The 26638-nt window shown below is 46.7% G+C and overlaps 1 protein-coding gene across 1 annotated transcript; it reads left to right on the top strand.

Annotated features, from left to right (window-relative positions):
- On the top strand, positions 1 to 26526 carry zfc3h1 (zinc finger C3H1-type containing). The gene is made up of 36 exons (XM_023955537.2): positions 1 to 645; positions 3902 to 4306; positions 4393 to 4500; positions 4682 to 4812; positions 5516 to 5921; positions 8255 to 8466; positions 8542 to 8665; positions 8741 to 8835; positions 8942 to 9115; positions 9235 to 9393; positions 9473 to 9610; positions 9709 to 9824; positions 9903 to 10022; positions 10104 to 10278; positions 10371 to 10499; positions 13941 to 14561; positions 14636 to 14751; positions 14872 to 15003; positions 16099 to 16220; positions 16511 to 16612; positions 16687 to 16812; positions 16906 to 17083; positions 17158 to 17344; positions 17584 to 17772; positions 17848 to 18085; positions 18156 to 18261; positions 18344 to 18542; positions 18685 to 18779; positions 18860 to 18967; positions 19112 to 19216; positions 19298 to 19451; positions 19537 to 19631; positions 19721 to 19822; positions 20108 to 20147; positions 20671 to 20733; positions 25837 to 26526. The coding sequence occupies exons 1-36, from the start codon at positions 138 to 140 to the stop codon at positions 25963 to 25965; spliced, it is 6207 nt and encodes a 2068-aa protein (XP_023811305.1). The 5' UTR covers positions 1 to 137; the 3' UTR covers positions 25966 to 26526.
- The last annotated feature ends 112 nt before the right edge of the window (positions 26527 to 26638 follow it).

Here is a 26638-nt window from a genome sequence, read left to right on the forward strand (position 1 = left end):
TATCGCGATAGTTGGTCGTTAGCCACAGAACAGCTAGCAAGGAGCTAACCGAAACTGAACCGGAGAAGAGCCTCTCCGAGGTCGCCAGCTGAGACCGAGGCCGGAAGAGTAACAGCGTGACCGGCGGTCAGCACAGCATGAACGCGAACAGACCCAATCAATCCCCAGCGGAGGACGGGGAGCTGGAGGACGGGGAGATCTGCGACGATGAAATCGAGGAGAATGTGCCGATGCGGCGGGGGGAAGGGAGCAGGCTCCGTGGCGGTGCTGGTCAGAGGACTCGGAAGCCGCACCCGCAAAATATAGGGCCGCTCCTGGGTCACCAGCCGCCGGGCTTCCTGCGTGTGTTGCCTTACAACCACGGACCCTTCCCCCCCAACCACAGGCAGCAGTGTGGGCCCAGCGGGCCCGATCGGCCTCCCTTTCCGCCCGCTGCACATGGACTGCCGCTTCCCCCGCCGCCGGGACTCGGTTTGCTTGGCGAACCGAGTCCACGATCCAACTTCTGGGAGCGTAGCCACGACGCGCTGGGCAGGTTTCGCCACCGGGTCGTGCCGAACAGAGGACGGGGAGGCAGGGGGAACTTCCGAGCCCCGCCGAGTCGTTATGGGCCCCCAGACATTCACGGATCCCCGCTGAGAAAACGTATCCTTCGGTGCTGGTGTTCGGTATGGAGTCACATTCCTTTAGTCTGTCGCTGTTGTGAAATGATGTCAACCTGTTTCTGTTCAACGCTGACAGCCTGTGTCCCCTTTAAATAGATCATTTGGACACGTTTAAAACCGAGAAGTAGCTCCTTTGAACTTTTGTAAACATGGATCCTGTTTTTAGAAGAATTTTGGTTTTCGTAACAGCGCGTAAACAAGTAAAGGTGTGTTTTTTTCCTACACAAACTGTAATTAGTACAACCTCAGACTTTTGACACCTTCTGAACTCATTGACCATTTAGAACCTTTCTCCTGTCAGCAGCCAATCAGAGGTGCCTCTCTCTGTCCAATCAGAACACAACATGTACTGCTGAAGGATTCACTCAAAAGGATCCTTCCCAAACACTTTGGTTGTGTCCAAATTCCTTCACTACTCACTACTTAGTGCACTATATAGCACGTTCGCCATGTTCAAGTGCTGTCTGAATCTACAATCCCAAAATCGAGCGCCCTAGAAATTTACCAGAAGTCTCTGGGAAAAACCAGTGTGCATCGATGCTCATTTAGATCAGGGAATATAGACCATAATGCATAGCGCCGGAAGAGAAATTGCAATAAAATGAATTTAAATGTTTATCTTTAGAAGACAGTGGGACTCTTAAATAATCGGAAAATGCTTATATTAATTTGATTTTAACTTAGTGAAATCGATGACGTCATATCCGCCATAAAAAAAAGTGAGCATGGTGTCTGAATTTCTTTTAAAATCCAGGGCACTACATAGTGCTGCACTATATAGCGTGGGAATTCGTTCATAGCCTTTTACTGTCACTACGTCACATCTTCATGACAAACACGCCGTCTTAACTACAGAGAATAGAACTGTAAGAGAAGATATTTAAGGTTCCTCACTGTTATTCTGATATTTTTTAGAGCTTATAATGGTAAAAGCACTAAACCCAGAAGTCCTTCAAATTGTGTTTGTTTGGCTTTTTATTTGACACCACCGTGTCGCCCCAAATCTCCTCATTTGTTCAGAGATGTTCTCAAAAACAGAGACATTCAAGTGGATGGTTTTGGACATTTTCACAATCAGATCCAATGTGACCACACAGAGCCTTAGGCTGTAATTCATTTGAAATCAACCCTCCAGTTTTTTTTATGATAACCAATTTTCCATTTAAACAAGCTGAGATCACTGTGTTTTTTCCTTAAACTGTGTCATTGTTAGCCAAGTATGTGAGAGTTAAAGTATTTTGATCACTTTTTTTTATTTTTCTAACTTGTCCTGTCCAACAGCTGGGCAGGCAGATGAGGACTGAGGGCCTCTTGTGTTGGACATATTTTACTTTAATGAGAGGGGTTGTTAATCTTCACACAAAAAAAATATACCCCACAGCAAAGTACAGCAATCTTCGTGTATATACATATACTCATATATACACATTTATATACATATACACACACACACACACATATATATATATATATATATATATATATATATATACATACATATATATATATATATGTATATATATATGTATGTTTGTGTGTGTTCATGTATATACACATACACACATATATATGTGTGTGTATGGGTATATACATGTGTATATATTTATATATATATATAAATGTGTGTGTGTGTGTGTAAGTATGTACATATATGTATGTATATATGTACATATATAAATATATAAAAGTGTGTGTGTGTGTGTATGTATATATATATATATATATATATATATATATATATACACACACAGTGATCCCTTGCTATAACACGGTTTACTTTTCACGGTTTCGCTACTTCACGGATTTGCATCGTGTATTGTGTTCTGCATTCTGATTGGCTAAAAAGTCACTCCGCTTCTTCTCTATCTGCGCGTCAATAACGCTGCAGTTTAATATGCACACGTACGTAAAAAAGCTCGCCAAATTTACAACACGTACGTGCAAATCATCTTGCAATTTCGAGTTTCTCTAAAACCCATAGAGAAAGAGCGACAACAACTGTCAATCATCATGTTCTTCTCCCGATCAAACACAGCTGCACCGCGGGCTTCAGAAGGAGAAAACACTGCAGAGCGAAGTCAGGATGCAGAGCATCAGTCTGAAGAGCAGTTAAATACACCTGAGTCACTATTTGTTCCACTGTACTTTGTATTTTTTTCATAATCATTTTAAATTTTCTCCCGTTTAATCCAATTACCCGGGTCGCGGTGGGCGGGGCTAATCTCCGCGATTTGAAGCCTTCTGTTCACATCGATGATTAAAATTATTATTTGACAGTACAGTACAGAAGTTATTTTTTTCTAAAGTACTTTTATTTGTTAAACAAATGCTTAAGCTTGTAAAATGGTTTGTTCTTTCTTTTCAATGTATAATAGAGTATTTAATTGTATAATAATTGTAAGAAAAAACAAAGGTTTCTACTTCCCGGATTTTGCCTATCACGGGTTCTTTTTGGAACGTAACCCGCGCGAAAAACAAGGGTTTACTGTATATATATAATTAGGCCTGCACAGTATACCGCAAATGTATCGTTATCGCAATATCCAGCTCTGCAATAGGCACTAAATCAGAAAAATTAGTAACATCTGCAAACCTAATTATCTGTAGAACAAAGTAGTAATAACAACAAATAACTGTAATGAGTAGTTTTTCGTGAAGACGTGATGGTAGAAAGTCATCCTGACTAAAATAAATTTGAAGGAACGAAGATCCACTTTATATAGAAAAGGTGCTGATTGGTTAAGTTCAGAAAAAAAAGTTTGAGGTTGTAACTTCAGCCAGTAGATGTGTTTGTGTCCACTGTAGAAAAACACTTTTGCATGTTTATGTGCTGTTATGAGTACCTGAAATGTTTTTATTATTATTTGTTCTTTAAATGTTCAAAAAATTTTACAGCCGTAAATATTTTTTACAGATGAGCAAATTTGGGTTTTCGAGAGCACAAAATTATACCACACCTGTTATTTTTATAAGAATGCATACATTTTGTGTGCTAATGCGAATGATATTGACTATTTTACACCTGCATGGTACCTTTGTAAACCAATGCCTCCTACTGTGGTGACTGAATTACAGAAACTGCCGGGGGGATTCAGTCAAATCTTCACGTTTATCTCGATGAGGAAAATAGAAACATGTGCTTTCACTCTGAGTTTGTGGGTCTCTGGTTGCTTGCTAGTTTGTGGTTTTCTGCCTGCGTTCCACTGAGCAAAGTTTTCTGTAACTGTGGGGTTCAGAGAAGCCGCCGGTCCGGAATCGGGCCAGGAAAGATGGTTCTGGGATTCCTGGTTCCAGAGTGGATGCTGGCACCAACGAAAGCTTTGAGGACCTTCTGTCCAAGTACAAACAGATCCAGCTGGAGCTGGAATGCATCCGAAAGGAGGAGACCATGGTCCTGGGCCCCGCAGCTTCTCCTCTCAGAGAGGGTGCTGCAGAGAGTGTTGCCGGGCCTCCAGAGGCCGCACCAGCACCAGGACTGGGTCCAGGACCCACAGGAGCCGAGGAGCTGGTAGACCACGAAAGGAAAGAGAAAAAAGTGTTTCATGCATTCAACATCAAGCCTCTCCGTCAGAAACTTCCTGTACCGGCCACCCTGGACCAGAGCCAGACAGAGTGTGTGGATCCAGGTGCAGCAGGTGGAGGTGAGTCTGGATCTTGGATTTGTGCATAAGCCCCACATGTCTGCAGGAGGCCTTCAAGGCTGTGATTTTTATTTTGGCTGTCCCAGCTGCTGCAGGAAGTTTAGAGCAAACCGCAGAAGGAGGGGCTGCTGTGGTGGGGGAGCTGTGTGTTATCTGCAGCAAAGTCTCTCTACTGCCACCAGGGGGGGCAAGTGGTGAGTAACTGTTACCTCAGATACTTCAGTATTTTCTTTGGGTTAAAGCAAATGCCATGTATTCGTTTCAAGTGAATGTGAATTGGAGTTGTAAAGTATGAAGTAAAGGAGCCTTATGGAGAGCACTTTCCACCTTTCGCAGCCCGTCTGTGATGTCACTTCCTGTATTGTGTGTCATCAGGAGAAAGGGGTGCCAGTGAAGCTGGCGTGAAGGGATGGTGCGGGTGCTGCAGTGAGGACGCTCAGCCGGTCAGCTCGTGTCCAAGCCAATCACCGGCCTCGAGCGAGGAGTCCGCCATTTTACCCGACAAGGTGAGCTCCTGCCTCCCGTCCGTCTGCATTGCTTCTGAATCAGAACGAGCATGTGGACGGTGGGGTCACATCCACCTTTATGAATGAAGGGCCTCAATCCGTCGTGCTCTGCCCTGGATATCCACCTGTCCGTCTGAGGTGCGTCTCAGTTGCGTTGGCTCGGGAGTCTCTCTCATGACCGTCAGTAAGTTTCTCTGGTCCGGTCCCCTCCCCCGTCTCTCAGGGCGGTGTTTTGTCCTGCTACCCCGTGTCGAGTATTTCGTCCCGCTCTCTTTGCTCATCCAAAACTTGAGTAATCAGACCCTGACAAGCTATGACAGACGTGTGCTCTGTCACAGACCCCCCCCCCCCCATGTTTTGTGTCGTAAATGATATGTTTTTGTACTTCCACAATTAAACTTTTGTCGTCCGTGGCAAAAATAGACACCAGTGTAAATGTGGGTATGTCGCCTTAAATATAAAATAGCATTCATAAAATTTTATTTTGAAAGTACAACAAAAGATTTTATTTTGAAACCCAGGCCTGTTTCCCATTTTTCCGGGTGTTCTTCCGACATTGACTTGTCCGCAGACAGGGAACTCTTGCATAAAGAGTACAATCCCATTGATTAATAAACGTTTGATTTTTACGTGTCAACGCAACGGAGACGCACTGCAAACGGACCAGGGAACATCAGCCTTTACCCTACATATCCCCCCCCAGGTGGAAAAGGTGGAGGAGGAGGAGCTGTCGGAACTGCAGCTGCGTCTCCTCGCTTTGCAGTCCGCCAGTAAGAAGTGGCAGCAGAAAGAGCAGCAGGTGATGAAAAAGAGCAAGGACCGGATTTCCAAAGCTGCCCAGGACAAGAACTCTGGCTCTGGACTGACTTCACCTACCAAGCAAAGGGTCACCACCAGGTCCGCCTCCGCAGCTGCAGCTGCTGCAGCCGCCACGGACAGGAACAGCAGGAGCCGGTCAAAGCTTGCAGACAAGGAGCGGACAAAGACCAGGCCCAGACCTGCAGACAGAGAGAGACCAAAACAGAGTCCAAAATTGGGATCCAAAGCTGCACCAGCGAGGAGCAGAACTCCAGCTAGACCTCATAGCTCCAAGAAGATAACTGGTCCAGGTGAGAAGCCGCGCCCTGCAATTTCAGCTGGTGTTTGTGGCAGCAAAACCTGCTATAAGTGAACCTGAACCTGATCCAGGGCTGCTAGGGTGACACTGAACCTTCAGCCCCATCTTGACCTTACATTCATTTTAATGATTTGCAACAGAGTTTACAAAGTCCAGATCAGAGCGTTTACAAGGTCCAGAACTGAGTGTTTCTATGGTCCAGATCTGAGTTTGTCCATGGTCTAGATCTGAGTGTTTCCATGGTCCAGATCTGAGTGTTTCCATGGTCCAGATCTGAGTGTTTCCATGGTCCAGATCTGAGTGTTTCCATGGTCCAGATCTGAGTGTTTCCATGGTCCAGATCTGAGTTTGTCCATGGTCCAGATCTGAGTGTTTCCATGGTCCAGATCTGAGTGTTTCCATGGTCCAGATCTGAGTGTTTCCACGGTCCAGATCTGAGTGTTTTCACGGTCCAGATCTTAGTTTGTCCATGGTCCAGATCTTAGTTTGTCAGTGATCCAGATCTTAGTTTGTCCATGGTCCAGATCTTAGTTTGTCCATGGTCCAGGTTAGAGTGTTTCCATGGTCCAGATCTGAGTTTGTCCATGGTCCAGATCTGAGTGTTTCCATGGTCCAGATCTGAGTGTTTCCATGGTCCAGATCTGAGTGTGTCCATAGTCCAGATCTGAGTGTTTCCATGGTCCAGATCTGAGTTTGTCCATGGTCCAGATCTGAGTGTTTCCATGGTCCAGATCTGAGTGTGTCCATAGTCCAGATCTGAGTGTTTCCATGGGCAAGATCAGAGTGTTTCCATGGTCCAGATCAGAGTGTGTCCGTGGTCCAGATCAGAGTGTGTCCGTGGTCCAGATTAGAGTGTGTCCATGGTCCAGATCAAAGTATGTCCATGGTCCAGATCTGAGTGTGTCCATGGTCCAGATCTGAGTGTTTCCATGGTCCAGATCTGAGTGTGTCCATAGTCCAGATCTGAGTGTGTCCATGGTCCAGATCTGAGTGTTTCCATGGTCCAGATCTGAGTGTTTCCATGGTCCAGATCTGAGTGTGTCCATGGTTAGGCCTACACAATATATCGCAAATCTATCGTTATCGCGACATCAACCTGTGCAATATGCATATCGCAAAAGACGACGAAAATTGCACTGAATGGTTACCTTAAATGTGCTAAAAAAGTATTATGGCAGTTTGAAGTATTTAATGAATCAAATAAATCCATTTATGCATTTGACCAATCAGATGGACGTCTTTACGTTGTTGACCAATCAGATGGAGCCCTTTTATCTTAGATGTTCGTCTCCTATGTCGATGAGGGTCAATAAGAGTATAATTTTTAAACTGTTGCAATGAAAGGGGAATGGTGTTATTGGTAGTTTTGCTATTTTTTTCACATGCCGCAAGTTTTATCGTTGTTGCAATAATGATTATTAATATCGCATATCGCAAGTTTTCCTCGTCGTGCAGCTCTATCCATGGTCCAGATCAGAGGGTTTCTATGGTCCAGATCAGAGTGTTTCTATGGTCCAGATCAGAGTGTTTCTATGGTCCAGATTAGAGTGTGTCCAGATCAGAGTATGTCCATGGTCCAGATCTGAGTATGTCCAGGGTCCAGATCTGAGTTTGTCCATGGTCCAGATCAGAGTGTGTCCATGGTCCAGATCAGAGTGTGACCATGGTGCAGATCAGAGTGTGTCCAGATCTGAGTATGTCCATGGTCCAGATCTGAGTTTGTCCATGGTCCAGATCTGAGTTTGTCCATGGTCCAGATCTGAGTTTGTCTATGGTCCAGATCTGAGTGTGTCCATGGTCCAGATCTGAGTTTGTCCATGGTCCAGATCTGAGTTTGTCTATGGTCCAGATCAGAGTGTTTCTATGGTCCAGATCAGAGTGTTTCTATGGTCCAGATCAGAGTGTTTCTATGGTCCAGATCAGAGTGTTTCTATGGTCCAGATCAGAGTGTTTCTATGGTCCAGATCTGAGTGTTTCTATGGTCCAGATCAGAGTGTTTCTATGGTCCAGATCAGAGTGTGTCCAGATCAGAGTATGTCCATGGTCCAGATCTGAGTATGTCCAGGGTCCAGATCAGAGTGTCTTCTTGTTTACGTCAGTCTGATCAGGCTGGATAAAGGTCTGCAAAGGAATACAAAGAAACAGATGATAGATTACAAAACATGATCATCTACAGCTGACAGGGAGGAGGTTTCTAAGGACCAAACTATAGAATATCAGTAGGACCTTCATCATTCATCAAGTTCAGTCAGCAGGTTTGATCCAAGCATCAAAGACTTTGTGTCAGAACTTCCTCTGGTATGACTGCCTCTGTCTGTCCACCAGGCTCAGCAGTGAAGCAGACGTTCAGGAAGCAGCAGCTGGACACCTGGAAGCAGCAGCAGCAGCAGAAGAAGCTGGAGGAGAAACGCCGACAGGAGGAGGAGGATCGACGAAAAAGGGAGGAAGAAATCCGCAGAATCCGGGATCTGTCCAACCAGGATGAGCAGTACAACCGTTTTATGAGGCTGGTGGGAGGCAGGAGGACTCGCAGCGGGGTAGGAGCTGGGGTCACGTGTTCCCAGGTGAGCTTGGTTCTTCTCTGAGGCATCTTCACCGTTGCCTTTTTCCAGTCCAGGGACCAGGACCAAAGGAAATCTGCTGGCAAGCTAGGCCTGGATACCTTGGGTAACCTTTACCAGTATGACAACTATGATGAGGTTGCCATGGACACAGACAGCGAGACGGGTTCCCCAGGTGAGCAGGACGGCCTCAGCTGCACCTGAGTTCCAGTTTCCCCTCGATGTCACTCAAATTTCCTTTTCCTGTCAGCATCATCGCCCCAACACGACCTGCTGTCAGCACACGAGGCCGGACGCTTCCCCCCATCAGGCCTTTACCGGGCCGAATCCATTGATTTTGAAATGGTACGCCCCCCGCCCCACACAGAAACAGTGGAACACACTGTCTACCCTTGAAAACATGAACATACTCTGCTTTCTTATCCTTTATTTTAAATACCCCCCACCCCAGCCCTTTCTCTCCTCTACGTTGCAAAGTGTTCCTCCCCCACCACCACCCCTCCCTCCCCCAGATGAGCTGGAGCCACCCCCCAAGCCGCCGTTTGCTGACGAAGAGGAGGAGGAGGAGATGCTGCTGAGGGAGACTTGTCTGATGTCTATGGCAAACAAGCGTGTGGCAGCTGAGGTGGGTGCCCCCCTTACACACACACACACACACACCACACCCCCTACCAGAACCAGACTGGAAGTGGGCCTGTGTGGACAGAGAATGATGATGATGATGGTGTCTCAAACCTGTTACAGAAAAGCTCCAGTGCCCCTACGTCGCCAAGCTGCCCACTTCTTGCGGACGTTCAGCCCCCCGCCAGAGGAAACCTGAGCGTGGTCAGTCTGAACACTGTGCCCGCAGGAAGAGGTGGACGCTTCACCAGAACACACCACGCCTCCAGAGCTCCACTGGTGGTGAGCACCCCCCCCACACACACACAAAACACGACCGGCCCCACCTGGGATGCGCCCCTCACCTGTCTTGTTGTTGCAGCTGCCCAGACACAAGTCAGTGGTGGTTTCCCTCAATGACTCGGATGACAGTGACTCTGACGTGGACGCCTGCAGCTCCTCGCAGGTGGAGTTTGGAGGTCTGGAGTTCATGATCAAGGAGGCCCGCAGGACGGTGGAGGTGGGTCACAAACCTTATTGAACACCAGGAGAGGCTGGGAGACTTTTTTTTTTCTTTCCCTTGATAAAAAACAACAACTCCATTTTGATGTTTCACAGGCGGCCAAACCCAAAGCTGCCTCAGTATGTGAGAAGGAGAACAACCCTGTGAGAAGTGCAGAGGCTCCTGAAGCCCAGAAGGCCAACTTTCTCCTGCAGAGCGAGCAGCTCTCCCGGTAACATGACTTCCAGAAACACTGCGTCTTCAGGGAAGCCTGAGTCCGATGGTGACATTTGACACTGTGCGGTAACAGGGACAGGCCGAGGAAGGACCCGTCTGGATCACCTGCTCCTGAACCCGGCCTGGATCCATTTCTGTGGCCGGCTGCAGAGCTACGGCTGAGCAAGGTGGAGCACAGACTCAGCAAGCACAGGTGAGCAAAACTTCAACCAGCCGAGCTTTGCTGGAAGCACAGCCGACCAAACATGACAGGGTTTCTGTCCGTCTGCCACAGAGAGCTCCTGCAGAGGGACGAGGTCATCCTCAGACACCTACTGCAGCAGGAGCTGAAGAAAACAGAGTCTCTGAAGACGGCCGAGGCCAAAGTGGCCAAACTCAGAGAGCAGCTGCATGCCTCCGAAAGGGTTGTGGTGGCCAATCGAACACTGCTGAAGAAGCTACAGGAACAGGTGAGCCGCCTGTGCATGTGTGCTGACAGGGATCTGCCACAGGTCTTGTCAGGAGCGCTCTCATGCCTCGTGGATGTCCTCGCCCCTCGCAGGTGCAGCGCGTCGAGCAGCGAGTGTCGGTGAAAAAGACTCAGGCCGTCCACCTGGAGAAGGAGCTGATCCAGGCTCAACTGGCAGCGGGACAGGGGGCCAAACGTCCCGCAGATTCCACCCCATCTGTGGTGAGATGCAGAGCCTTCACTGCTGTGAAGTGGCTTAAAGTCAAAGATGAGCGATCGTCAGCCTTTTTTTTGTCATTTCAGCAATTCTTTCACTTTATTAAGCTAATTAAGAGTTTAGCTTTAAAAAGACCCATTTTTTGCTTTGAACTTTTAAAACAGTTAACTGCCATGCTCTTTGACAGCGTAGAATTTCAGCACACATTTAGCTAACACCACTATGAGATCACGCACCACGCTGAGACGTCCTCAGACAAACAAACTGATGAGCTTAGACTGAGAATGTCATCCGGAGAGCAGTTTCTGGTCACAGATTCTGCAAGTTGTTCCCCTAAAAAAAAGGGGGAGTTTGGTCTGTGATGTTCATCATAGAAACTACGGTCCAGGAAATCACACTATTTGATTTTTAAAAAAAATTTATTTGTACAATAAAGCAGAAAATCAGTATCTCCTCCAAACTAACAAGAATCATTTCCATTTCTGTTTCTTCCTCTTTAACAAAGTCTTTTGTCCACTTCAGAAACGAGTTATGTTCTTTTCATTCAAGAAGCAGACTTGTTGCTGCAACATTTCTTTCTGCCGTTGATTATGGGGATGTTTCATACACACATGCCCCTGTTTAGGCTCCGCCCACACATCGGACTCTTTTTTTTTTTTTCATGCCTCTTTGCGTTTCATAACAAATTGTGGAGCAACTAGTTCAGGGGTCGGGAACCTATGGCTCTTTTGATGGTCACATGTGGCTCGCAGACAAATCTTTAATTATAGTTTTTTTTTTTTTCATTAGACCAGCCCTTCTCGGGCGCGATGCGATGCCAGAGGCGCGCAGTAGTAGCGGTGCTTGGAGAGAAAACTATCAGTTTACTATTATCTATTATTTCACAGAGTTTGTACCAGGAGGAAACCTGTGAATTGCCCTAAAACTGCGCGCTCCCGTCTCTGAGGAAGAGCGCGCAGTTTCGGGGACGGGATGTGTGAGGAAGAAAGCCGAGGGGGGGGCAGGTGAATCGCGCAGAGATGGTAAAAACGTAAACCCGCTGCCCATCACTCACTGCAGCGTGTGAGTGTGTGTTTGGTTCCATGTCTGTCTCACATCTACAGAACATTCAGACCTAAGATCCCATTTAAAGTGTCAACACCTGCATGAAGCAGGAACTCACCACGTATCAACCAGACTAGACAATCAGCAAAACTACCACGAGAAATACTCATCATTTATTAGCAATAGCATAACAATGTTATTAAAAAGAATCCACAGACTTATTGTACTTTAAAAATGTTGAAATTACATCAAATGCACACATTCACTTGTATATTTAGTTTTAAACAAATTGTCGCGGTCTGAGTTGGACTGGGTGGCTGTTGGGCCGCGTTAAAAGTTCTGGAGTTCATTGAACGCATCGATCAGGCAGAGATCTGATTGGCCCTCAGTTCTGTCGCTCAGCCTGTTGTTGGGGAGTTTGGACCAATGGGGTTCAGCTATGGGCCAAATAAGGGAAATGGGAGGGCTGGAGCGGGAGGGGGGGAATATAAAGCTGGGAGAAGCGCTCTCTTCTCGGCGGGAGAGAATAAGGAGTTGCTGAATTAATTGTACGGCGTTTGTTAGGGGTCTGCAGTAACCAGAATAAAGAACCCTAAAAGAGGTTAAGTCTCCGTGCCTCAGTGTGGGAAAGGGACGCTACATTATTGTATGGCTCTTTCGAAATTACATTTAAAAATATGTGGCGTTTAAGGCTCTCTTGGCCAAAAAGGTTCCCGACCCCTGCCCTAGTTGGTTGAGTTGGTTGAGTTGGCGAGTTGGTTGGCCTGCCTTATACATTGGCACAAAGGGACTCATCGGACTGCTCCCTTCATATTTGAACGTGGCTCTGCAGCGCAGATCTGATGCACCTTATGCTCCCCGATCTCAGGGAATCTACTCGCTGTCAGTCCAGAGTGCTCCAACAGAAACAGGAAAGATGGCTTTTCAAGATGAAGGATCTGAAAATGCAAGCACTGACCTGTAACTGCCTTGAATTAGTTGGTTTCATTTTTATTTATTTATACTTTTTTAAATGTATGTTAATTCTATGAAATGTCTTGGGTGTATGTAACTTTTGCTTGTTGACCCGGACTTCCTTGAAAAAGAGATCTGTGGATCTGAATGGGATTTATTTCCTGGTTAAATAAATAAATACAATAATTGTCACCTATCTGAACTGGTTGTCTCTATAAAGACACCCGTCCACACCCTTAAACAGTCAGACTGCAACCTCCACCAAGACCAAAGAGCTGTCAAAGGACACCAGGGATTGTAGACCTGACCAAGACTGGAATGAACCAATCTAGAACCAACAAGCAGCTCAATGAGAAGAGATCAACTGTTGGAAAGAAAATGGAAGAAGATCTCCCTCCACCTCGAGCTCCATGTAGGATCTCACCTGGTGGAATCCAAGGAATCTAGAGAACTGTGAGGAAACAGCCCTGAACTGTACAGATGAATTGGTCAATGACCTGAAGAGAGCTGGGACCACATCAACAAAGGTTAACAGAGCGCTGAGTAACACCACACCCACTATGAAGCATGGTGGGGGAAACATCATGGTTTGGAGCTTCTTTTCTTGACTGATCCACTCTGAGGAAAGGATGAATGGATCCACCAATGTTGAGAGAAACCTCCTTCCATCAGTGAGAGCATTAAAAATGAAACGCGTCTGGATCTACCAGCACGACGATGAACCCAAGCACATCGCCTAGGCAACCAAGAAGTGTCCATGTAAGAAAAAACAATAATAAAAACGTTTTGTGTACTAGCCAGTTTCTGGATCTCAATCCAATAAAGAATGGATTGAGGGAATTGAAAGTTTGTTGTCCAGCAACAGCCCAAAAAACCACAGCTCTGGAGAAGATCTGCATGGAGGAATGGACCAAAACAGCAGCTACAGTGTGTTTGAACCTGCTGAAGACCTACAGGGAACCTTTGACCTCTTCCATTGAAAACCAGGGTTACAGGTGAACTTTGTTATTGACCAAGAAATAAATTCTTTAAAAATCAAACAATGTGAGTTCCTGGATTATTTTCTACTTTCTTTCTCTCCCAGTTGATGAACATTACAGACCAGACTCAGCTTTTCTAGCGGGACAACTTGCAGAATCTGTGGCTGAAAAATCCTTTTGCTGCAACACATTTATTGGCAGTTAAACAGATTCAGATTCCAAAGACTTTAGAATATATATTTAGTCTACTTAATGACATTCAGCACATCACCATCAGTCTGGACCACTTCAGTTTCAGCTGCTCTCCATCGGTCTTTAATGCTGATGATGGTTTGATGATGGTCAGTTAGCCTCTGTCCGTTTGTTTCCCCCTCATTAAATAAAATGTCCCCCATTGTCTGGTTGACACTGATGTGAGCAGAGCTGGAAGGGGAGGGGGTGTGCTCTGACCCTTTCCTGTCTCCACAGCCCAGTAAGATGCAACGTTTGGACACCTCCCGCCACTTCTCCGAACAGCAGTTTGCTGAGCTGATCGCACAGAAGAGGCGGCTGCAGCAGCTGGAGGCGGAGTACGCCCTGAAGATTCAAAAGCTGAAGGAGGCTCAGGCGCTCCGGAATAAAACAGGCCCAGCGGAGCCCCAGGCACCAGCCTCAATCCCCCCACCAGACCCGCCGGTGGAACCGCTGCCCGCGCCCGCCACCTTTCTCCCACCTCAGCCCTCCTTGCATGACCTGTCCCAGGATAAGCTGGCCCTGGACAGTGAGGACGTCCCGGATGCTGATGATCAAGAGCCAGAACCTCCTGCTGCCCCCATCTCTAAAGATGGCCGCCGCTCCTCCCTTAGACAGTCTAACAGTTCCTTCACCAAACCCCATCTGGATGCTGTGAACTCCTCCAACTCAAAGGATGGGAGTTGCACCAAGCTGGCCAAGACAGGAGGTGGAGGCGAGCTCCCAGCAGAAATGTTTTCTGGTCTGAACATGGAGAGTCTGAAGCAGAGGTTCCAGCAGCAGACCCAGCTGGGAGAGCTGCTGCACAGGGAGGTGCACAAGCTTGGGGGGGACGTGAGTGACCCCCCAGCCCAGCAGGTAAACAGCACGTCTTATTGCTTAGCTGCCACACTGTCTGCCCTGAGACCACCCTCATCCGGCCTATTGTTCAGTTTCCTGTGCAGGTGCTGCCACTAGAGGGGGAGACGAGCCAATCAGCAGGCTCGGAGCTGAAGCCTGTTCCCTTTAAGGCATACCACAGCCCACTTTTGACGTTCCGGTCCTACAGGTGAGCTCAAGACACCTAAGGATCAGCTGACCCGATTTTCTGTCAACATCCCAGGATATTGGAACATGCATGACGACACTTGTAACCCCCCCCCCCCCCCCCCCCCCCCCCCCCGCACAGGTTCAGCCCGTACTACAGGACCAAGGAAAAGCTGTCGCTGAGCTCCGTCACCTTCAGTAATGCCATCCAAGCAAACAAATGTTTCTGTCGCTTTGACCTAATGGGTACCTGCAACCACGACGGCTGCAGATGGTGAGTGTGCTTTCAGGATCTACTTCGCTTCAGGATCTGCTTTGGTTCAGTATCTGCTTTGATACAGGGTCTGCTTTGGTTTAGGATCTGATTTAGTTCAGGATCTGCTTTGGTTCAGGATCTGCTTTGGTTCAGGATCTGCTTTGGTTCAGGATCTGCTTTGGTTCAGGATCTGATTTAGTTCAGGATCTGCTTTGGTTTAGGATCTGCTTTAGTTCAGGATCTGCTTTAGTTCAGGATCTGCTTTGGTTCAGGATCTGCTTTGGTTCAGGATCTGCTTTGGTTCAGGATCTGATTTAATTCAGGATCTGCTTTAGTTCAGGATCTGCTTTAGTTCAGGATCTGCTTTGGTTTAGGATCTGATTTAGTTCAGGATCTGCTTTAGTTCAGGATCTGCTTTAGTTCAGGATCTGCTTTGGTTCAGGATCTGCTTTGGTTTAGGGTCTGCTTTAGTTCAGGATCTGCTTTAGTTCAGAAACTGCTTTAGTTCAGGATCTGCTTTAGTTCAGGATCTGCTTTGGTTAAGGATCTACTTTGGTTTAGGATCTGCTTTAGTTCAGGATCTGCTTTGGTTAAGGATCTACTTTGGTTTAGGATCTGCTTTAGTTCAGGACATCTTTTGGTTTAGGATTTGCTTAGGTTCAGGTTCTGATTTAGTACAGGATCTGGTTTAGTTTAGCATCTGATTTAGCACAGGATCTGCTTTGGTTCAGGATCGACTTCAGTTCAGGATCTGCTTTAGTTTAGGATCTGATTTAGTTCAGGATCTGATTTTATTCAGGATCTGCTTTGGTCAGGATCTGCTTTAGTTCAGGGCCTCTTTTGGTTCAGGATCTGCTTTGGTTAGGATCTGCTTCTTCTTCTGTGTTGACCTACAGTGCCCTCTAGTGGATGTTAGCAGGGAACTGCCAAAGGGCATCCAGGTGTTAGTGGAAAAATAAGAAATAAATGAGCCTATTTATGTTCTTTTTTTGTTAATCAGATATAACTCTCTTCTGAAGCTACAAAAAGAAATGCATCTTATAGTACTCTGAAAAACCTGGTAGTCGGGTGACAGATTCAGGATCTGTTTTTGCCGTTGTCCCTCATCTCCAGGCAGCATATGAGGAATTGCACTCTGAGCAGGGACCAACTCTACCAGGATATCTTGTCCTACAACCTGTCTCTGATTGGCTGCTCAGAGACCAGCTCGGACCAGGAGATCAGTGATGCCACAGGTTAGTGTAGCACAGACACGTCCAGTCACCTCATTTCCTGTTCACCAAATAGTTTCATTCATTTCAGCTTTTACCTTCAAAGGTCTGGTACTGTTTCATGAAATCAAAGGATCCATTTTACTTTTTATTTTTGTCTTTTACATAAAGTCGTGTTGCAAATATTTTCAGGTGAAAAGTGTTTTTCTGTTCATTGAATGTGCATGTATAGATACATTGATTGTACTGCAGCTGATCACGGTCAGCGGTCCGCTTGGTTTGTGGGCCTGGTTCTGAAGGTTCTTGTCCTCTAGAGAGCTACCTGAAGAAGCTGTTTGGGCCGAATAAAGATCGCATGTCTGTGGACCAGATGGCCCTTCTTCTTCTCAGCAAAGTCAACGAAAGCAAGAAGCATGGTCAGTATCTTCTTCTGTTGTCAATTGTCCATCAGACTCCGCCTCCTGACCTCTGGCCCCTCTTTGATTTTCAGTCCCCCCGTTTACCACGTGCAAAGATGCCCGCAAATGGAAGCCAAAGCCCTCTGTGCATGTGGGGGCAGACGGTGAGGAGGACAGCGAAGACGAAGCCCCGGAGGCTCTGCCGACCTCTGCAGGAGGTGAGGCACGCAACAGCGCCTCCTCATGGCCGTCATGTTCCACTGGTAGCCAGCTGCTCTTTTACCACTAAATCCTGATGTGTCCTCATCCAGACGGCGTCTGCAGGAGTGGCGCGCCCCCTGTCGACACCTGTGTCACTTCAGAGGACCGCCGCTACTTCATCAGTGAGACTGATGACATTGCCAATCTAGAAGCCAGCGTCCTGGAGAGTCCCCGGGACACGCAGCTCTGGATCAAACTGGCCTTCAAATACCTCAACCAAACCGACACGTAGGTGTCTAGTCCATCTTCTGCTCCGGTTCGGGTTCTGATCCCAGCCTGATCGGTTTCCCTCTTCCCTTCAGCTCCACCGCAGAGAGCCTGGAAGCTGCTCTCAACACATTGTCTCGCGCTCTGGAGAGCAACTGCGAGGACCCGGAGGTTTGGAGCCATTACCTGCTGCTGTTCTCCAGACGTGGCAGTCAAGAGGAGGTGCAGGAGATGTGCGAAATGGCTGTGGAGCACGCCCCCGACTACCGAGTGTGGTGGAATGTAAGTGGCCCCCACAGGCGTGCCTGCAGATGTGTTCCTCACTCAACCTAGAGAGGTGTGACACCATCCTCCTACCTTTGGAGGTGTGGTTCCCACTAACGCATCTGTGTCACCTGTCCGACCTTCTTCCCAGCCCACCTGTCTGCATGATGTCCAGCTGCTGCCAGTGTCCCCACCAGCTGTGCTCTGAGTGGGTGTGTTTCTGGTGTGGGTAGTTATCATTTGCCTTTGCCCCTCAGTACCTGAACCTGGAGAGCTCCTTTGAGGGGCGGGACTACGTGTGCGAGCGTTTGCTACAGTATCTTGTGGTTGAGGCCTCCTGCGACGGAACAGAGCGGCGGTCCTTTCAGCTGATGGAGGCCCTGCTCTACAGGGTGCAGCTCAGCCTGTTCACAGGTCGCATGGAGAGCGCCCTGGCCATTTTGCAGGTGGGGGCCCCGTCCGTCCTGAGTCTCTACGACCCTGCCCACCAGCAGGTGTGGAATGACCTGTGTCTCTTCCAGAATGCTTTGAAGTCATCCCAGGAGCGGAGCGTTGCTGACCACATGACCCCCGCTGACCGCGCCCTCCTCTGGCTGTCCTATATCCACCTGACTGAGTTTGACCAGCTGCCAGCAAGCCTGTTTGACCCGACCGAGTCCGGGCCGGGCCGAATCGTCAGCAAAGAGCCTTTCCTGCTTCCCTGGAGAACGTCGCAAGATGTCAGCACGCCGCCTGACATCCTTATCGCCCTGTTTGAAGGTACGATTTTTTTTTTACCCTGAGAACATCAGCCCATATCTTCCCAACCACCGTCCTCTGGTCCCTTCAGACGCTGTTCAGCGCTGCAGTGAGGAATCGGCGTCAGACGGCGAGCGCACACTGGCGTGCCTGCCCCTGCACTCCAACCTCATTCTTCTCTACAAGCTACTGCAAAAGTGAGTGACACCACAGGGAGAGCGGCGTGGTGAGGGATCGTTCCAGTGACCCCGCCTCCAGCTTCAGCTTTTGTCCCTGCAGGTTCGAGCAGGGTGTGTCCCTGTGTGAAACTCTCCTGGAGGCGTGTCCCGACTCGTGCACGCTGCGAAGCGCCCTCGCCGACCTCCACCTCAGTCAGGGCGATGCAGAGAGTGCAGCTAGTACGTGGCTGCGCGCCCTGGCAGAGTGTCCCCATGACGCACAGGTTTTCTACCACTGCTGCTGCTTCCTTATGAATCAGGTACGCTGACCGTCTCAGGTCATAACATCTAAAGTCAGAACCTGCAACTCCTGTTCTTGAGCTGGACCGGATGAGAACCTGCTCTTTGCAGGACCTGCCTCAGTCCACAGTCCTCCCCCTGATTTCTGTTTCTGCTTTCCAGCAAAAGTCCAGTGGCGTTCCTCCTCTGCTGCGAGCCTTCATGCTGTCGCTCTGTGAGGACAACAGTAGCCGGATGTCCCCTGTGGACATCCTACGGTAGGTGACGCCCTGCCCCCTCCCACTCAGGCGTTTGGATCTTTATTCTGATTCTCTGATGGGGTTCTCTATGCCTTCAGTCACCTTCTGGGTTTCCCCACCAAAGAGCTGCCTACCAGCGCCGTCATTAAGAAGGAGCTTCAGGGTCCGCTCCGTCAGCAGATCCCAATGCTGCACCTTCTGCATTGGTGCGCGCACCCCCACACGCATGATGATGGGTTTTTATACCAACCCTGTTTCTATGCGGTTCCCCTAAGGCTGTGGGTGGGGTCAAATGCTGGTGAGCCAGCCTCTCCTGATTAGTTGCAGGTTCTGTGTTTCCTGTTTTGCAGTCGGTGGCAGTGGCTCCAAGGCGGCTTGGAGGAGGTGGTGGAAGCCTTTGAGCGCGCTCTGGGCTCACCGCTGCAGCTGAACGAGCTGCACCAGCTGTGGATGGAGTGAGTGTGCCAATGCTCGCCTGCCCCAGGTACCAACCACGCTGTCCAACTCTCACGCCGCTGTGTCCGCTTCCCCCTCAGCTACCTGCTCTTCAGCTGCAGTCCGCAGGCCGGTGCTGATGCGGCACAGCTTTTCCCAGATCTTGTTCATCGCTGCCTCAGTACCATCCCGTCCCGGCTGGAGCTGCCCTTCAACCCTGCTATGTTTTGGAGCAGCTACCGCTTTCACAACAAGGTAGGAGCTGTATCTGCCCAAAGTCACATCCCGGTTAATGTTCTGGGCTCTTCCTGTGGTTCTGACCGGTCCCATCTGCCTGCAGGTGGTGACTCTTTACCTGAGACATATTCCACAGCGAGCACTGGTTCTGGAGAGACTGAGGGACGCCATGCCCAACAACATTGAGCTGGGCCTCAGGTGCTCGCGCAGAAACACAGAAGGATTCTGCTGGCTGTGCTCCTGCTGTGTGCTCAGTCCTGCATCTGTTGTCTGTCATCTGTCTGCAGGTTTCTGCTTCAAGAGTGGCAGAATGGGAACCTGGAACAGGTGAAGTTCCAGGCCCGCATGCTGAGCAACTGCGCCCCCCGGTGTTTGTCCAGCTGGAGAATGTAAGTGTGTAACGCTCAGGATCAGAATGGTGAGACTCAAAACATCCCAGAAAAAGTCCAAAACCAGAAACTGGCAAACGCGAAAACCCACCAACATGTTCTTCTGTGCGTCGGACAAGCCCCTCCCACCTGGGGTTCAAAGCATTTAAAGTCATTGGATGTCAGCTTGAGCCAGACGGGGACAGGTGTTTTGGTCAGGATGGTTGTGGTTCTGGTTTGTTTGTGGGTTTTGTTCGCAGGCGGTGAGCAGGAGCCGTCTCACGCTTTCTCTGGTTTTCTGTGCAGAGCCATTGCCGTGGAGAAGGAGCTGAGGGAGCGAGCTGAGGTGAGCTCTGGACTTCTATGGGTCTTTTTCTGTTGACAGCACTGTGACTTTAACACCGCCACCAACCTCCAGCATAGAGGCAGACCACGTCTGTCACTGGGTTCATGGCTGAACAAGCAGCTCTGACAGTCACCACTAGGGGTCACTATGTGACCATATCTCCTCCCAGAAAAAACAAAACCCTTAAAAAGGAAGGTAGTTTGCATAGGGACATACGATCTGTGTCCTAGCATTTCCTGGTGGACTGGCATCCCATCTCCTGTCAGTTGCATCCATCAATCCCATTGACATCCTGTTTTTTGTCAGGGTTTGTGTCTGTTCAGTCCTGAAACTTTTTTAAAGACTTGCTGGCTATACTGCTTCATGGTCATGGATGTGACTAATACTTTAAAATAAAGCCCTGCCTCTTTGTTTAAAAAAAAACGTAGTAAAGCCTCCTGTTGGTGTGGAGGATCTCTGAAGACAAAATGAGCCCTGGTGCCTCTGATACTTCTTCCTTCATGTCGTCTGTGTTGTTTTTCAGGTGAGACTTCTGTTTGACCAAGCTCTGCAGCACCTGCCGCTGTGCGCCGCCCTGTGGAAACATGTAATTCTCCCTACAACACAGCACAACACACAACACTCACAGATGTTTACACTGCAACACAAAGGGTTTGATCTGATTCCAGTTTGTGTACTGCTGGTCAGGTGTGTGCTGACTTATGACTGCAGGTTAGCTATAGGTTGAGTTGTGACTGCAGAGTTGGTGACTATGGAGTTGTTACCTCATCAGTAGTCAGAACTCCACCTTTACCTCATTTAAACTCACAACTCCACCTATACTTGATGAGTTATAGGTGGAGTTGAGACTATAGAGTATTCAAAGGTGGAGTTAAAACTGTAGAGTATTCATAGGTGGAGTTGTGACTGTAGTGTGTTCATAGGTGGAGTTGTGACTATAGAGTATTCACAGGTGGAGTTGTAAATGTAGAGTATTCATAGGTGGAGTTGTGACTATAGAGTATTCATAGGTGGAGTTGTGACTGTAGAGTATTCATAGGTGGAGTTGTGACTATAGAGTATTCATAGGTGGAGTTGTGATTACAGTATTCATAGGTGGAGTTGTGACTGTATAGTATTCATAGATGGAGTTGTGACTTTAGAGTATTCATAGGTGGAGTTGTGACTTTAGAGTATTCATAGATGGAGTTGTGACTGTAGTGTTGTATTCATAGGTGGATTTGTGATTACAGTATTCATAGGTGGAGTTGTGATTACAGTATTCATAGGTGGAGTTGTGATTACAGTATTCATAGGTGGAGTTGTGATTACAGTATTCATAGGTGGAGTTGTGACTGTAGAGTATTCATAGGTGGAGTTGTGATTACAGTATTCATAGGTGGAGTTGTGATTACAGTATTCATAGGTGGAGTTGTGACTATAGAGTATTCATAGGTGGAGTTGTGATTACAGTATTCATAGGTGGAGTTGTGACTGTATAGTATTCATAGATGGAGTTGTGACTGTAGTGTATTTATAGGTGGAGTATTACTATAGAGTATTCATAGGTGGAGTTGTGACTATAGAGTATTCATAGGTGGAGTTGTGACTATAGAGTATTCATAGGTGGAGTTGCGACTATATGGTATTCATAGGTGGAGTTTTGATTACAGTATTCATAGGTGGAGTTGTGACTGTATAGTATTCATAGATGGAGTTGTGACTGTAGTGTATTTATAGGTGGAGTTGTGACTATAGAGTATTCATAGGTGGAGTTGTGACTATAGAGTATTCTTAGGTGGAGTTGTGACTATAGAGTATTCATAGGTGGAGTTGTGACTGTAGAGTATTCATAGATGGAGTTGTGACTGTAGAGTATTCATAGGTTGAGTTGTGACTGTAGAGTATTCATTGTTGGAGTTGTGATTACAGTATTCATAGGTGGAGTTGTGACTGTATAGTATTCATAGATGGAGTTGTGACTGTAGTGTATTTATAGGTGGAGTTGTGACTATAGAGTATTCATAGGTGGAGTTGTGACTGTAGTGTATTTATAGGTGGAGTTGTGACTATAGAGTATTCATAGGTGGAGTTGCGACTATATGGTATTCATAGGTGGAGTTTTGATTACAGTATTCATAGGTGGAGTTGTGACTGTATAGTATTCATAGATGGAGTTGTGACTGTAGTGTATTTATAGGTGGAGTTGTGACTATAGAGTATTCAAAGGTGGAGTTAAAACTGTAGAGTATTCATAGGTGGAGTTGTGACTGTAGTGTGTTCATAGGTGGAGTTGTGACTATAGAGTATTCACAGGTGGAGTTGTAAATGTAGAGTATTCATAGGTGGAGTTGTGACTATAGAGTATTCATAGGTGGAGTTGTGACTGTAGAGTATTCATAGGTGGAGTTGTGACTATAGAGTATTCATAGGTGGAGTTGTGATTACAGTATTCATAGGTGGAGTTGTGACTGTATAGTATTCATAGATGGAGTTGTGACTTTAGAGTATTCATAGGTGGAGTTGTGACTTTAGAGTATTCATAGATGGAGTTGTGACTGTAGTGTTGTATTCATAGGTGGATTTGTGATTACAGTATTCATAGGTGGAGTTGTGATTACAGTATTCATAGGTGGAGTTGTGATTACAGTATTCATAGGTGGAGTTGTGATTACAGTATTCATAGGTGGAGTTGTGACTGTAGAGTATTCATAGGTGGAGTTGTGATTACAGTATTCATAGGTGGAGTTGTGATTACAGTATTCATAGGTGGAGTTGTGACTATAGAGTATTCATAGGTGGAGTTGTGACTATATGGTATTCATAGGTGGAGTTGTGATTACAGTATTCATAGGTGGAGTTGTGACTGTATAGTATTCATAGATGGAGTTGTGACTGTAGTGTATTTATAGGTGGAGTATTACTATAGAGTATTCATAGGTGGAGTTGTGACTATAGAGTATTCATAGGTGGAGTTGTGACTATAGAGTATTCATAGGTGGAGTTGCGACTATATGGTATTCATAGGTGGAGTTTTGATTACAGTATTCATAGGTGGAGTTGTGACTGTATAGTATTCATAGATGGAGTTGTGACTGTAGTGTATTTATAGGTGGAGTTGTGACTATAGAGTATTCATAGGTGGAGTTGTGACTATAGAGTATTCTTAGGTGGAGTTGTGACTATAGAGTATTCATAGGTGGAGTTGTGACTGTAGAGTATTCATAGATGGAGTTGTGACTGTAGAGTATTCATAGGTTGAGTTGTGACTGTAGAGTATTCATTGTTGGAGTTGTGATTACAGTATTCATAGGTGGAGTTGTGACTGTATAGTATTCATAGATGGAGTTGTGACTGTAGTGTATTTATAGGTGGAGTTGTGACTATAGAGTATTCATAGGTGGAGTTGTGACTGTAGTGTATTTATAGGTGGAGTTGTGACTATAGAGTATTCATAGGTGGAGTTGCGACTATATGGTATTCATAGGTGGAGTTTTGATTACAGTATTCATAGGTGGAGTTGTGACTGTATAGTATTCATAGATGGAGTTGTGACTGTAGTGTATTTATAGGTGGAGTTGTGACTATAGAGTATTCATAGGTGGAGTTGTGACTATAGAGTATTCATAGGTGGAGTTGTGACTGTATAGTATTCATAGGTGGAGTTGTGACTGTAGAGTATTCATAGATGGAGTTGTGACTGTAGAATATTCATAGGTGGAGTTGTGATTTCAGTATTCATAGGTGGAGTTGTGACTGTATAGTATTCATAGATGGAGTTGTGACTGTAGTGTATTTATAGGTGGAGTTGTGACTATAGAGTATTCATAGGTGGAGTTGTGACTGTAGTGTATTTATAGGTGGAGTTGTGACTATAGAGTATTCATAGGTGGAGTTGCGACTATATGGTATTCATAGGTGGAGTTTTGATTACAGTATTCATAGGTGGAGTTGTGACTATAGAGTATTCATAGGTGGAGTTGTGACTATAGAGTATTCATAGGTGGAGTTGTGACTGTAGAGTATTCATAGGTGGAGTTGTGATTACAGTTTTCATAGGTGGAGTTGTGACTGTATAGTATTCATAGATGGAGTTCTGACTGTAGTGTATTTATAGGTGGAGTTGTGACTATAGAGTATTCATAGGTGGAGTTGTGACTGTAGTGTATTTATAGTTGGAGGTGTGACTATAGAGTATTCATAGGTGGAGTTGCGACTATATGGTATTCATAGGTGGAGTTGCGACTATATGGTATTCATAGGTGGAGTTTTGATTACAGTATTCATAGGTGGAGTTGTGACTGTATAGTATTCATAGATGGAGTTGTGACTGTAGTGTATTTATAGGTGGAGTTGTGACTATAGAGTATTCATAGGTGGAGTTGTGACTATAGAGTATTCATAGGTGGAGTTGTGACTATAGAGTATTCATAGGTGGAGTTGTGATTACAGTATTCATAGGTGGAGTTGTGACTGTATAGTATTCATAAATGGAGTTGTGACTGTAGAGTATTCATAGGTGGAGTTGTGACTGTAGAGTATTCATAGGTGGAGTTGTGACTGTAGAGTATTCATAGGTGGAGTTGTGACTGTAGAGCAGGGGTGTTAAACTCATTTTTGTTCGGGGGCCACATTTAACCCGTCTGATCTCAAGTGGGCCGGACCAGTAACATAAAAGCAAACTAACAGCTTTGTTTTAGTTTTTTACTCAGTTGGAAAAAATGCCTCAACCAACATAGTAGCCTAATCACTTAGGGCCCATGGATCCCAAATAAAAGTAATTTCAATTAAAGAAAAGTTGGTCTATTCAAATTAATACAGACTGAATATTTTACATCTGTCACTGAAGCAATCCAGAAACATTTCTTTATGGTAAGTCTCTTAGTGGTGCTGAATGTTATATTCTTTGAACACTGCGATGTTGATGACATACAAAGCATTTGGGTTTTGCATTCATCTTCATGAAAGAAAAAAAACTGTCCATTTTTCCTGGAAGGCTCTTCACTCCACTTCACGTTTGAAAACATTTTGGTCATTAGGGTGTTGCTACTGATCATCCTTATAGCAAGATAACAGCGGTAAGGCTCATATGGAACCAAAGTGCATCCTACCCAGACGCAGAGCTGTTATGTTTCGCTTTTGGCACGTGCAGAGATGCTGTTTCAACTGTTTTTCCTTTCCTTTGCTCCCCCTAGTGGCGGAATTGCACATTTCGGTTATTTCTTTAAAAAAGCATAACTCGCCACAGGAATGGACTAGAAACTCGCTTTCTTTTTTAAACATCCTTATGATTTTTACTCTTCATGTGTGGGCCGTAGTAAATCACCTGGCGGGCCGGATAAGGCCACCAGGCCGTATGTTTGACACCCCTGCTGTAGAGTATTCATAGGTGGAGTTGTGACTGAAACGCAGCATTTGGTTTTTGTAAATAAACGATTTTATTTGCTCACATTAATGAGGATGCTTCATAAGTATTGTCCTACATTTTCACCTAAACTTTCTTTTTTCACAAATGTTGGGCCCCCCTTACAATGTAGGAGCAGCCCCCCCCCTTCTGTGTAATTACTGAGTAACCACAGGTGTGAGTGTGAGCACCCCCATATTTTTCACTACGTGCTCCCTTTTCATCAAACCTCCCCTTCTTCACCTACCCCACCTCGTTTTTCCTCTGTATTCCCTTCTGACCACCTCCGTCTCTGTCTCCTCCCAGCGGTTGCTGTACGAGGCAGCAGAGGGTGGAGCTTCGCAGCGCCTGCAGCGGCTGGTGGACCGCTGCCGGCTAACGGGGGTCAGCGTGAGTCTGGGGGGAGTCGGCCCATTGCTGGCTGATGATGTGTGATGGAACTGAACTGATCAGCTGTCAGTGAGGGATGAGGTAAGGCCGACACCCCCGCCTCCTCTTTCCCACCCCCTCCAGCGGTGGGCGGAGCTGCAGAGTCTGTAAGTATCGACTGCTGAGTGACGCCTTTGCTCTTCATCACCTTCTTTTAGTTGCTCTCCCCTTTCAGTTGGATTCATTTCTCCCCTTTTATCTCACTCACCTGAGGGGGGTGGGGCAGGGGAGGGTTAACCTGACATGTCTGATTGAAGGGATGAACCCCACCTTTTGTTTTTTTTGAGTTGGAAAACCTGGACTTTTGTTTAAACTGATCAAAGAGGCAATCAGGTCCCTGATCTGCTGAAAAGGGGGCGTGGCCGCCCACCTGTGCAGTGTTTTCTGATTGGATGAATGAGTGTAAGAGACTAATGATGCTACGGACGCCGCCAAGCGCCGCTGGACTCAGCCAGACTACGGTACCCTTGCTACCTGCTGGGGTTGTCACAGAGCAAAGGACACATCTGTGCGTCTGTTTTGTACTTGTTGTTTTCAGATGTCATTAAATTATTTTCTACAAACTTGGACACGCCTCTGATCGTTTTTAATCTTTTCTAGGTCACATCAGATAGGAAGTAGGGTCAGCCGAATGGACGTTTCTCACTGCAAAGGTCTTGAAGTTGAGTTGTGGCATCTG

This window comes from Oryzias latipes, chromosome 6 (genome assembly GCF_053564925.1).
Source record: "Oryzias latipes strain Hd-rR chromosome 6, Olatipes_Hd-rR_3.1".
NCBI classification, from domain to species: domain Eukaryota; kingdom Metazoa; phylum Chordata; class Actinopteri; order Beloniformes; family Adrianichthyidae; genus Oryzias; species Oryzias latipes.